At 45.7% G+C, this 12,500-nt stretch overlaps 1 protein-coding gene across 1 annotated transcript in view; it reads left to right on the top strand.

Annotated features, from left to right (window-relative positions):
* The window catches only part of LOC311247703 (pleckstrin homology domain-containing family G member 3-like), a gene marked incomplete at its 3' end in the record, with an annotated part of 34,963 nt that overhangs the window by 17,189 nt on the left and 5,274 nt on the right, over positions 1-12,500 (top strand). The window contains exons 2-3 of the mRNA XM_084338712.1: positions 1,531-1,681; positions 9,954-10,085. Of these exons, the coding sequence (XP_084194838.1) occupies positions 1,531-1,681; positions 9,954-10,085 (283 nt within the window). The remainder of the gene's footprint in view (positions 1-1,530; positions 1,682-9,953; positions 10,086-12,500) is intronic.

The raw sequence follows: 12,500 nt of genomic DNA on the forward strand, positions 1-12,500 counted from the left end.
TATCACTGCTGTCAGCCGGAACCTTTCTATCTGCAGTTTTGGTAATGTTTATAATTTGACTTGACTTTACAAGCTATGAAATCCATTCACAACCCAGTGGATACCTTCATAAATACACAAATAATTAGGTTGTTTTTCCTCAATGTCTGAAAAGTTACAAGACACTTTATTATTGCCAGTGTTGGTGGTAATTGTTTTGTCACAGGAAAACAATCCCTTTGGACATTCTTCTCCAGAGTCAGACAAGAAGATAGATACCAATGTCCTCTATGTGCGTTCAGTTGAAAGCTATCCGGCGGCTGCCAGCTAGCCTAGCTTAGCACTCTCTCTATGTTTTAAGCTAGGCTAGCTGATCTATATCCGCTTCCATTCATTTGTGCTAAGCTAGGCTTGCTTGCAGCTGGATAGCTTTTTACTGAACTAGGTTGGACATTTAAGTCCATCCTTGCTCTACAGTGAAGGTTCAGAGAGAGTCTGTGGCTGTCAGCTGCTTTCTCAGCTTAACTGGAGAAGACATTTATTCTGAAATCCTTGGCTTCATCCTGTGATTCATGTTAGTCTGGAGACACGAACAGCTGAGCTGTCTTCCTGTGGGGAGGATAGACATCTGCCTGGAACCTTTCCTCACCCCCCCCCCCCCCCCATTCTCCCTCCATTCTGTTCTCCACCCCTCTCCTTCCTCTTCTCCTCCGCAAGCTCCATCTTCTAGCCATCATCTCTCCTCTCCACCTCTCTCTCTTCTCTACCCCTGTATCTCTCTCTCTCTCTCTCTCTCTCTTCCTCTTCATCTCTCTCTCTATCTCTCTCTCTTTCTCTTTCTCTTCATCTCTCTTTTCCCCTCTTCTAGCCATCATCTCTCCTCTCCACCTATTTCTCTTCTCTACCCCTGTATCTCTCTCTCTCTCTCTCTCTCTCTCTCTCTCTCTCTCTCTCTCTCTCTCTCTCTCTCTCTCTCTCTCTCTCTCTCTCTCTCTCTCTCTCTTCCTCTTCATCTCTCTCTCTCTCTCTCTCTTCCTCTTCATCTCTCTCTCTATCTCTCTCTCTTTCTCTTTCTCTTCATCTCTCTTTTCCCCTCTTCTAGCCATCATATCTCCTCTCCACCTATCTCTCTCTTCTCTACCCCTGTCTCTCTTTGCTCCCTCTCATCTCTCTCTCTCTCTCTCTCTCTCTCTCTCTCTCTCTCTCTCTCTCTCTCTCTCTCTCTCTCTCTCTCTCTCTCTCTCTCTCTCTCTATCTCTATCTCTCTCTCTCTCTCTCTCTCTCTCTCTCTCTCTCTCTCTCTCTCTCTCTCTCGTTCTCTTCATCTCGCTCTTTCTATTTCTCTCTCTCTTTCTTTCTCTCCATATATTCTGTCATGATATTGAGGATGTCTGAAAAGCAAGTTTGCTGGCTTGGTTCTTCAAAGACAGACCATGCTGAAAGATTTTAAGAAAAAGAAAGGTCTAGTGCAGTTTCCTACTGCCCTCTCCTTCTTCCTGTCCCTCTCTCCTCCTCCTCATCACTCTATCTCTCTCTCCCCCCCTCCTGCAGCTCGGTGGCAGTATTGAGGGAGTGCATGAAGAACCAGTGCCTGGTGCGGTTCTTCCAGGAGAGGCAGACCACGCTGAACCACTCTCTGCCCCTGGAGACCTACCTGCTCAAACCAGTCCAGCGGATCCTCAAATACCACCTGCTGTTACAGGTAACCTGTCGAATCAACCTGCTGAGCAATCAACCAATCAATTAATAAATCAATCAGTCAACCAATCAATCTGTTCCCCAGTTCTGATCGAGATCTGATCTGCCAAGAGACCAATAGAATAGAATGGAATCTAATAGATCTACCTGTGCAGACTGGTTCAAGACATATATGAAATACCACCTACTTTTATAGGTAAAATGTCAATCAGTCAGTCAATCAGTCAATCAATCAATCAATCAATCAAATTACAATAAGATAGAATAGAGTGGAGTGGAGTAGGATAGAAGAGAATAGACCTACCTGGTCAAACTGATTTAAATGATCCTGAAATACTACTGTTATATGAAGCCTATTATCCAATCTCATTGCTGAAATCCTCATCAAGGAAACTTGATTATCCTGTTGTTGTTGTCCTGTCCTTCCTCAGTCTGTAGACCTATAGGTACAGTCTACCCAGGCTTTCAAACCAGACACTGTAGTCCTGTCCTTCCTCAGTCTGTAGACCTATAGGTACAGTCTACTCAGGCTTTCAAACCAGACACTGTAGTCCTGTCCTTCCTCAGTGTGTAGACCTATAGGTACAGTCTACCCAGGCTTTCAAACCAGACACTGTAGTCCTGTCCTTCCTCAGTGTGTAGACCTATAGGTACAGTCTACCCAGGCTTTCAAACCAGACACTGTAGTCCTGTCCTTCCTCAGTGTGTAGACCTATAGGTACAGTCTACCCAGGCTTTCAAACCAGACACTGTAGTCCTGTCCTTCCTCAGTCTGTAGACCTATAGGTACAGTCTACCCAGGCTTTCAAACCAAACGCATTCCTTTCTGCACTTGTGCAAATGTTCAAACAATGCTGCCTGGGAACAAAGTTTCACTCAAACGTTGTCCCTAGAAACAAGTGTCTTTCAGCGAACACCAGACCCCCCCCCCCCCCATCCTCCCCCTGTCGCCGTGGATTCCCTTTGTCTAGACTGCATGTGTATTGCAGATGTATTTTATTATCATCCTTTTATTCCTAACGTTGTGTTGTTGTCAAAGTCTGTAGGTCCAATAAAAACAGGAGTAGACAATAACATCCTCACACTGAGCACATCCATCGTTCATCGGCATCGCCGCCGGCAACGTGACTTGAACGTGTTCCCTAGAAGTAAGTAGGTAATTCAGTTTATTTAGTGGAGCACCTTTCACGGAGCAGACTCACAAAGTGCTTCGCAAAGAATACAAATTGTCAAGAATAAGACCACAAAACAGTGGAAAAACAAACAATCAAACGTTAAACAAAACACTCAACATTACAGAACAAAGGCAGAGTCTTCAGCTGCTTTTTAAATTCAATTTAATTTAAAACTCACCTTTATTTCATCTCATAAGACACTGAGGTCACCCTCACTTACAGCGACGACAAGCTTACAAAACAAGACACACAGTTTATCAGAAATATCATACATATACTGTAGGCACAATAAATAAGAATAAACAATAGGAAATCAGCTCATACAGTTAGTTACAAGTCGACACACAGTGGTTGGAGATCATACTTTTAAATGCAGCAAAAGAAGGAGGAACCTTCAATGGTCAGAAGATCAGGTCAACCAGTACACCCTGGCCAGAAGACCTCAGGGACCTGCTGGTGATGTATGGATTCATCAGATCAACCAGTAAGCTCTGGTCAGAAGACCCACTGGTATAGAAGCAAATACTTCCATCTAGAATGATGGTTCTGGTTCCTGACGTTGTGGTCCTCGGCCTTGATCTGACCCTGATCTTCAAGCCTGGTCCAGCCCCTGTGGGTAGGGTTTCATAAATGCTGATATTGTCCATTGTTTCACACAGCTGAACGCCACACTGTAGATTTCCGCAGTATAATTGCAGCAATTTGTGTGTTTTGCAGATGTTGGCCAACACTAAATCTCTCGCTTCCTCTCAGCTGTGCAGTATCTCTGGTAGAGGGCTTGCAGGCCAGGGCCCTCCCCCCCCGCATCAACAACACGTGTGCCCATTGACCTCTAATCACAGGATGGCTGTTCCCCAGGTGGTCACTTTCTGCCGACACGCCTACAAGATGAACGCCATAGACCTCGTTGAGGATAGTTTTACAGACTCTACATGAGACTCTAAGAAAAGAAAGTTGGAACGTCCGATGCGACCGCCGTTTCGTACTGTTCATCCAGACGATGGCATTGCCGCGGTAACGCATCAACTATCTTGAGTGTTGTGCGGTCTCACGGGTCTCTATCAAGGATTCTGCGGCAGCCGTCGTCATAGGGTGTCGGGGTGTACCGGCCAAATGACTTGAATGGAAACGGCCATTCCATCAATTACATTTCTACGCTTCTAATAGAACAAAGATGGTCTAAAGGAAATGGTCCACGGACAAACATTCTGAGAGTCAATAAAAAGGGGTACTTTTACCAGCAGTTATAACCAACAGTATGCTTTCCAGATTCTTCCTCAGAGACCACAATGTTATCCACATGTACTCGTCCCCAGCCCCACTTCATTAAAATGTGGTCAAGTATTAAAAGCCCAATGTTTTATGGTATATTAGTATTTTAGTGCTGAGCTACTTTTGAGAAACACAACCCACAGGCCACAGGAAACGAGAGCAGAACAGAGCAGAACAGAACAGAACAGAGCAGAACAGAACAGAGCAGAACAAAACAGAGCAGAGCAGAACAGAACAGAACAGAACACAACAGAACAGAACAGAGCAGAACAGAACAGAACAGAACAGAACAGAACAGAGCAGAACAGAGCAGAGCAGAACAGAACAGAGCAGAACAGAACAGAGCAGAACAGAACAGAACAGAACAGAGCAGAACAGAGCAGAACAGAACAGAACAGAGCAGAGCAGAGCAGAACAGAACAGAGCAGAACAGAACAGAACAGAGCAGAACAAAACAGAACAGAACAGAGCAGAACAGAACAGAACAGAGCAGAGCAGAACAGAACAGAACAGAGCAGAACAGAGCAGAACAGAGCAGAACAGAGCAGAGCAGAACAGAGCAGAACAGAACAGAGCAGAACAGAACAGAACAGAACAGAACAGAGCAGAGCAGAGCAGAACAAAACAGAGCAGAACAGAGCAGAACAGAACAGAACAGAGCAGAACAGAACAGAACAGAACAGAGCAGAGCAGAACAGAACAGAACAGAGCAGAACAGAGCAGAACAGAACAGAGCAGAGCAGAGCAGAACAGAACAGAGCAGAACAGAGCAGAACAGAACAGAACAGAGCAGAGCAGAACAGAACAGAGCAGAACAGAGCAGAACAGAGCAGAACAGAACAGAACAGAGCAGAGCAGAACAGAACAGAGCAGAGCAGAGCAGAACAGAGCAGAACAGAACAGAACAGAGCAGAGCAGAACAGAACAGAACAGAACAGAGCAGAGCAGAACAGAACAGAACAGAACAGAGCAGAACAGAACAGAGCAGAACAGAACAGAACAGAGCAGAACAGAACAGAACAGAGCAGAGCAGAACAGAACAGAGCAGAGCAGAACAGAGCAGAGCAGAGCAGAACAGAGCAGAACAGAACAGAGCAGAGCAGAACAGAACAGAACAGAGCAGAACAGAACAGAACAGAGCAGAACAGAACAGAGCAGAGCAGAACAGAACAGAACAGAACAGAGCAGAGCAGAACAGAACAGAACAGAACAGAGCAGAACAGAACAGAGCAGAACAGAACAGAGCAGAACAGAACAGAACAGAGCAGAGCAGAACAGAACAGAACAGAACAGAACAGAGCAGAACAGAACAGAACAGAGCAGAGCAGAACAGAACAGAACAGAACAGAGCAGAACAGAGCAGAACAGAACAGAACAGAACAGAACAGAACAGAACAGAACAGAACAGAGCAGAACAGAACAGAACAGAACAGAAGAGAGCAGAACAGAACAGAACAGAGCAGAGCAGAACAGAACAGAACAGAGCAGAACAGAGCAGAACAGAACAGAACAGAACAGAACAGAACAGAACAGAACAGAACAGAGCAGAACAGAACAGAGCAGGGAGTGTCTAGTCTGTGTTTTAATGAAGCATGAAAAGCTGTAAACTCGAGTAATGATCCCATCATTGCGTTAAAATACAATACATGCGAAATTATTGCGAACAAAGGCGTGCATGCACACACACACACACACACATGCACACACACAGACACACACACACACACACATACACACACACACCTACACACACACAAACACACACACACGTGCACACACACACACACACACACACACACACACACACACACACACACACGCACGCACACACACACACACACACACACACACACACACACACACACACACACACACACAAGCATGCATATACACACACCCCAGCAGGAAACTCAGCATTCATCGTTTAACTAGAAGTGGCTGGATACTGATCTCAGTCCAAGCCCACCTCTGAGCAGAGGAATAAAGGTTCACACACACACACACACACACACACACACACACACACACACACACACGCGCGCGCGCACGCACGCACGCACACACACACACACACACACACACACACACACACACACACACACACACACACACACACACACACACACACACACACACACACACACACACACGCGCACACACACACACACACACACACACGGAAGACGCTGATGGATCATAATTCAAACCAAAGTCTGTTTAGAGAGCGGCAGATGGGGAGGTCTGACAGCTTTCCACAGTGGAAATGCTCCCAATCTGTTAGTGGAACTCAAATTCCATGATTATAACGTTGCGTTTGCCGAGACAATCCCCAGGAATAACTGCCAGAAATAAAATGGCATTGATTAAAATCCCTGTGCAATATCGGCAGCAGTAGAATACAACATCATGTAAAGAGAGCACTGTGGGGTCACTGGCATGTTGTCTCTATCCATTCTGTATCTACGCTCTGTTCTCTGCTCCGTTTATAATCACTCTAACTAACTAGATGTTCTATTCCCCACATCTCTATCCATTCTGAGTTGATGTTCTTCACAATACCTCCTCTATCCATTCTGAATCTATGCTATCCTCACCTCCTCTATCCATTCTGAATCTATGCTATCCTCTTCACTTCCCTTCTATCCATTCTGAATCTATGTGTAGCAGGGTGGATTATCCCTGCTTCGTGGGAACGGTTGCTGGCAGTCACGAGGTAGCTGGACACAGTAGAACTCTGTCTGACTGCACCCTCGTCTTTGGGCCTGGGGCGTCGACTGGAGGCTGGTAGTGAGAGTGGATGGGGCCCGGGATTTACCAACCTGGTCTGGTACTCTGGTCTTCCTTCCCTGCAGCAGGGCGGTCAGCAGTACTCCCCAACACGCTCCCACTCCCCCCAGTTGCTCCTTAAACCCTCCCACACCTCGGGACTGAATTGTACTTAAATACTCTGAGTTCCCCCCGCAAGCAGTACCCTCCCTCAATGACCCTAGAAACCTTACAATGAAGAGGGAAAGGTGGAATAGGAAAGGGTTAATTATATTAACGTTACCCACACCAAAAGGATTGTCAACCGGCCCATGGATAGACACACACACAAATCTCCCATCCGATTCTTTAATGTTATGTACTGGTCAGTTACAATGATCTACTACTAGTGGCCAATTGGACGGAAGTCCCACTATAGTACCGTTGGTAACTCCATACCTCATAAACACGTATATTATACACCCACCTCTGGGTTAATATCAGGGATAATATACTTCACTGTGTTTGACTCATCACCCACGTTTGGGTCTTCACCCTGTATAATACCTCAAAAGGCTTTAATTATACGGCCAGAATAATACCTCTCTAGGCTTTATTTATAATACACCAGGTCTGTAACTTCCCCACAGGGAAAGGGTTAATTGGATGGGAAAATATTATTAAACACACATGTTATCACACTCAAAGGAAAGGAAAGAAAACAAACGTGTGGGCCCACTAATACCTTGCAAAAAGCCCTATTCTAATGCCGGCATATATAGTTTGGGGTTCCCCTTATACACTGTAATAGCAACGCTGACTTCGCCCGCGGGCAGCACCACACTGTGTACGGTGTAAGGCTCCGGAGCATAGGCGCTTGTTTATACTCATCCAAAATGGCCGCCTCGCCGCGCCACTGTTGTCCGGAAGGCAAGATGGCGTCGAGCACTCTCGACGAGGACACTAGCAGGCGGAGCTGAGCAGAGAGGCAGTGCTGGCTGAGAGTGTGTGCTGGGCGATGACGACCTCTGCTGGACGGAGCGAACTCCCGTGCTGGCTGCTCCCAGCCGGTGCAGAGCTGATGCAGAACGCCGGTGAAGACAGCTGCTGACGGCCGGAGCAGACTGTTTGTAGGTCCACGCACGTATCTGGGCTCGCACTCTATACCGGCACAGTAACTACTATAACCCGACTACTAAGGACTCAGATATGTTATTAGCCGCACGCTACTTATACCGCACACAGTAACTACTATAACCCGATACTGTTAGTGCTTTGTTCTGCACCGTTTGCTCACACACTATCGCTGGTACTTCTAGGATATCTCGTCAACTAGCCAGTACTTCCTATCACCCGTCGCTATCCCACGGGGCTCTCCAGCTTCACTTCTTCAACGGGGCTATTCCAAAGCACACGCCCGTTGTGGCTGCGACCGTTCACGGTCAAGTCCAAAGCCGAAGAGAACGTCTCTCCTTCCGCTCCCATATATCTCCTTCCATCTCTCCCCGACACTCTCTGCCTGCCACCGCCCCCTGCTGGTCGCCCACTAGCTCCACAGGGAAAAGGACTGCAGAACAGAATCCAGTAATGCCGTTTATAATCCATATTCCAGCGATAGAAGAAGGAGGCGCTTGTGTCATTGTTCGTACGAGTATCAATGAAACTAATTAGAATGTCTTGGTGCAGAGAGGGGAGATAAAAAGGCAAGTCAGCAGTTCTGAATAATATACAATATTTTCAGGCTGCTACATATGCTATCCTAACCTCCTCTCTATTCATTCTAAATCTATGTTCTCCTCCTCATCTCTCTTCTATTCATTAAAAATTAGGGCTGTCAAAATTAATGCTTTAACTTTGGAGATTAATTTAAATTATTTAAAGCCTTAAAAAAAATGATCTATATTAATCTATGGAGTGAACATTTTTCAACGTTCTGAACTTTCAGCAGTATATTTGCTTGTTCTTTTTTTGCATTGACTCATGCACCTTTTTGAATATCATCTGACATGAAGATGGAACACATTTTTGTTGTTAATATGATTTATATTATTGGTAGTTCATACAAAACATTATCGTCCTCTAAGCCAATCTGCACTTTAACATAGGCCTGGGTTGTTTTTATTTCTGTTAGCGCCGCGGATATAAGAAAGCGGTCTAGCTGAGTCAATGTTTATGGTTTTGTTGAACATTTGTATTTCATAGGAGAGAAACTGTATTCAAAGAAAGCTATTAAAATAGTCTTTGAATCTAAATATACTTTCTTTGTGTTGATTTTACATTAATTCCATGATTTTACTCAAGTAAATATCTGTTACAAGCTTTGGTCTTAAGTAGAAAAATGCGATTTTTTATCGAGATTAATCGAGATTAATTACAGAAAATGGTGAGATTAATTAGTAAAAAAAGATTTGTATCTATTGACAGTACTATTAAAACTATTATATATGCTCTCCTCCTCACCTCTCTTCTAACCATTCTAAATCTATGCTCTCCTCTCCCCTGTCCTCTCTAACAATTCTAAATATATGCTCTGCTCCTCACTTCCCTTCTATCAATTCTAAATCTATGCTCTCCTCCTTACTTCCCTTCTATCCATTCTGAATCTATGCTCTCCTCTTCACCTCCTCTATCAATTCTAAATCTATGCTCTCCTCCTCATCTCTCTTCTATTCATTCTAAATCTATGCTCTCCTCCTCACCTCTCTTCTAACCATTCTAAATCTATGCTCCCCTCTCCCCCGTCCTCTCTAACCATTCTAAATCTATGTTCCCCTCTCCCCCGTCCTCTCTAACCATTCTAAATCTATGCTCCCCTCTCCCCCGTCCTCTCTAACCATTCTAAATCTATGCTCCCCTCTCCCCCGTCCTCTCTAACCATTCTAAATCTATGCTCCCCTCTCCCCCGTCCTCTCTAACCATTCTAAATCTATGCTCCCCTCTCCCCCGTCCTCTCTAACCATTCTAAATCTATGCTCCCCTCTCCCCCGTCCTCTCTAACCATTCTAAATCTATGCTCCCCTCTCCCCCGTCCTCTCTAACCATTCTAAATCTATGCTCCGCTCTCTCTCCTCCCCCTGGTGGCAGGAGCTGTCCAAGCACTTTGACAAGAGTGACCCTGGATACGAGGTTGTGGAGGATGCGATCATCACCATGACAGCGGTTGCCTGGTACATTAACGACATGAAGAGGAAACAGGAGCACGCTGTCCGACTTCAGGTAACATCAGCCTGCCAACCAGACATGGGCCAATCAGATCAAAGGCACAGGTTAACCAATAGAAAGGTTTCCTATTTAGAAATCCTTTTCCTTGTTCTTTTTTTTTAGTTTTTTTTTTTTTTTTTTTACTGTTGGTGGTTCTGAAACGGTACTGAATTAACTAGACACAGCGGGGCAAAGTAACTATGAGAGGCGAACATGGGGTACAAATGGGGCAGGAAAATAACTGAAACTGACTGTAGTTTTTATTATTATTATAACGAACGAAAGGCTCTTTTCCCATACGAACTATGTTCCCATATGAACAAAATGGGCAGTAAAGAGCACATCGTCATTCCCAGCCCTGCGTCTCACCAGCTATATCGACCGCGGGGGCCAATAAAGCGAGGCAGACACCCGGAGGTCACGGGGGTCATGTTCTGGAAGCCTGTGGACTGCATTCCAGAAGGCTGTTGCCTCACATGTACATATGTTCCCCGTTCTTTACAGGTCTGAGGCCTCTCAGCGCTAACTAAGCCCTCACTACGGCGCCTCTCCGCGCTAACTAAGCCCTCACTACGCCTCTGTCATGTCTGTGAGGGCAAGCCTGGATCTGGTTTCCTTTTGAGTGTCAGGGTCTATGGCAGGGGCAGTCTGGTTGTCTGTCTGTCTGTCTGTCTGTCTGTCTGTCTGTCTGTCTGTCTGTCTGTCTGTCTGTCTGTCTGTCTGTCTGTCTGTCTGTCTGTCTGTCTGGCTGTCTGTCTGTCTGTCTGTCTGTCTGTCTGTCTGTCTGTCTGTCTGTCTGTCTGTCTGTCTGTCTGTCTGTCTCTCTCTCTCTCTGTGTGTCTGTCTGTCTCTGTCTGTCTCCCTCTCTCTCTCTCTCTCTCTCTCTCTCTCTCTCTCTCTCTCTCTCTCTCTCTCTCTCTCTCTCTCTCTCTCTCTCTCTCTCTCTCTCTCTCTCTCTCTGTCTCCTCTCCTCCAGCTGATTCTGGGAGGTCAGTGGTCATACGATCACACCTGGGGTCTGTTCTGGAAGGCGTTAGCGCCGCGACGTAACAGAAGAAGAAGAAGAAGCGAGGAAAATATGTAACAAGAAAAGTGAAAACAGAACAGGGCAGTCTGGAGGGCAGTCTGCCTGTCTGTCTGTCGACGTGTCGTCGCTGGTGTACTTTTATATAGGGACACTAGGAACATGTCTCTACCAAAGCCACATAGTTTTATATAGAGACACTAGGAACATGTCTCTATCAAAGCCACATGGATTTATATACTGTAGGGACGTCACAACTAGGGACATGTCCTACCAAAGCCACATGGATTTATATAGGGACACTAGTAGGGACATGTCTCTACCGAAGCCACATAGTTTTATATAGGGACACTAGGGACATATCCCTACCGAAGCCAAAGTGTAGGTAGAAGCTGCATCAAGCTGTCCTAGTATCTGTTGTGAAAGTGTAGGTAGAAGCTGCATCAAGCTGTCCTCCTAGTATCTGCTGTGAAAGTGTAGGTAGAAGCTGCATCAAGCTGTCATAGTATCTGTTGTGAAAGTGTAGGTAGAAGCTGCATCAAGCTGTCCTAGTATCTGCTGTGAAAGTGTAGGTAGAAGCTGCATCAAGCTGTCCTAGTATCTGCTGTGAAAGTGTAGGTAGAAGCTGCATCAAGCTGTCCTATTATCTGCAGCATCCAATCCAACAGCCTGGTTCATCGAACAACAGAGGCTATTTTGATTACAGTCAAGTGAGTTTGAAGTTCTCGAACAATAGACATTAAAATATGTTGACTGACTATTATTTTTAGGGTTAGTTTAGTTTTGGTTTATACTTTCATCATCATCATCATCATCATCATCTTCGTTTTACGTCCCTATTTTCCCACTACAGTGAGGTTGGACGGGCGACGAGTCCACGCCACTGGGCACGGTTTTGTGCCATGTCTACATTTATCTCCAGATCCCTCATATCTCCACACATCCCCTCCACGTCTACTTCGGTCTCCCTCTCAGCCTCTGCCCATCCACAATCATCTCCTCCACCCCTCTCAACATCCCCCCTCCTCCTCCAATCTTCTCACATGTCCAAAGCACCTGAGACGTCCATATATCTCACCTTGGAATCAATTTCCCTGACACCACAGATCTCATCCACCTCGGCACTGGTCCTCCCATCCTGCCATCTGACTCCCACCACGTACCTCAGCATCTTCCGATCACAGCTTCTTAACATCACCATCACCCTTTTTGTCATTGCCCACGTGTCTGAACCATGAAGAGACAGAGACACTAAGGCTCAGCTTCTTCCCCCAGGCCATCAGAACATTGAACACTGAACTCTCCACACGCAAGTACACATGAGCAGCACACACATACACACACACATCCAACAACACACATTCTGCATTCGCTCACACACAAACGTCACTTTAAACTAAATGGAA

The sequence above is a fragment of the Notolepis coatsorum genome (genome assembly GCF_963971535.1).
Source record: "Notolepis coatsorum genome assembly, contig: SCAFFOLD_1523, whole genome shotgun sequence".
Taxonomy (NCBI): domain Eukaryota; kingdom Metazoa; phylum Chordata; class Actinopteri; order Aulopiformes; family Paralepididae; genus Notolepis; species Notolepis coatsorum.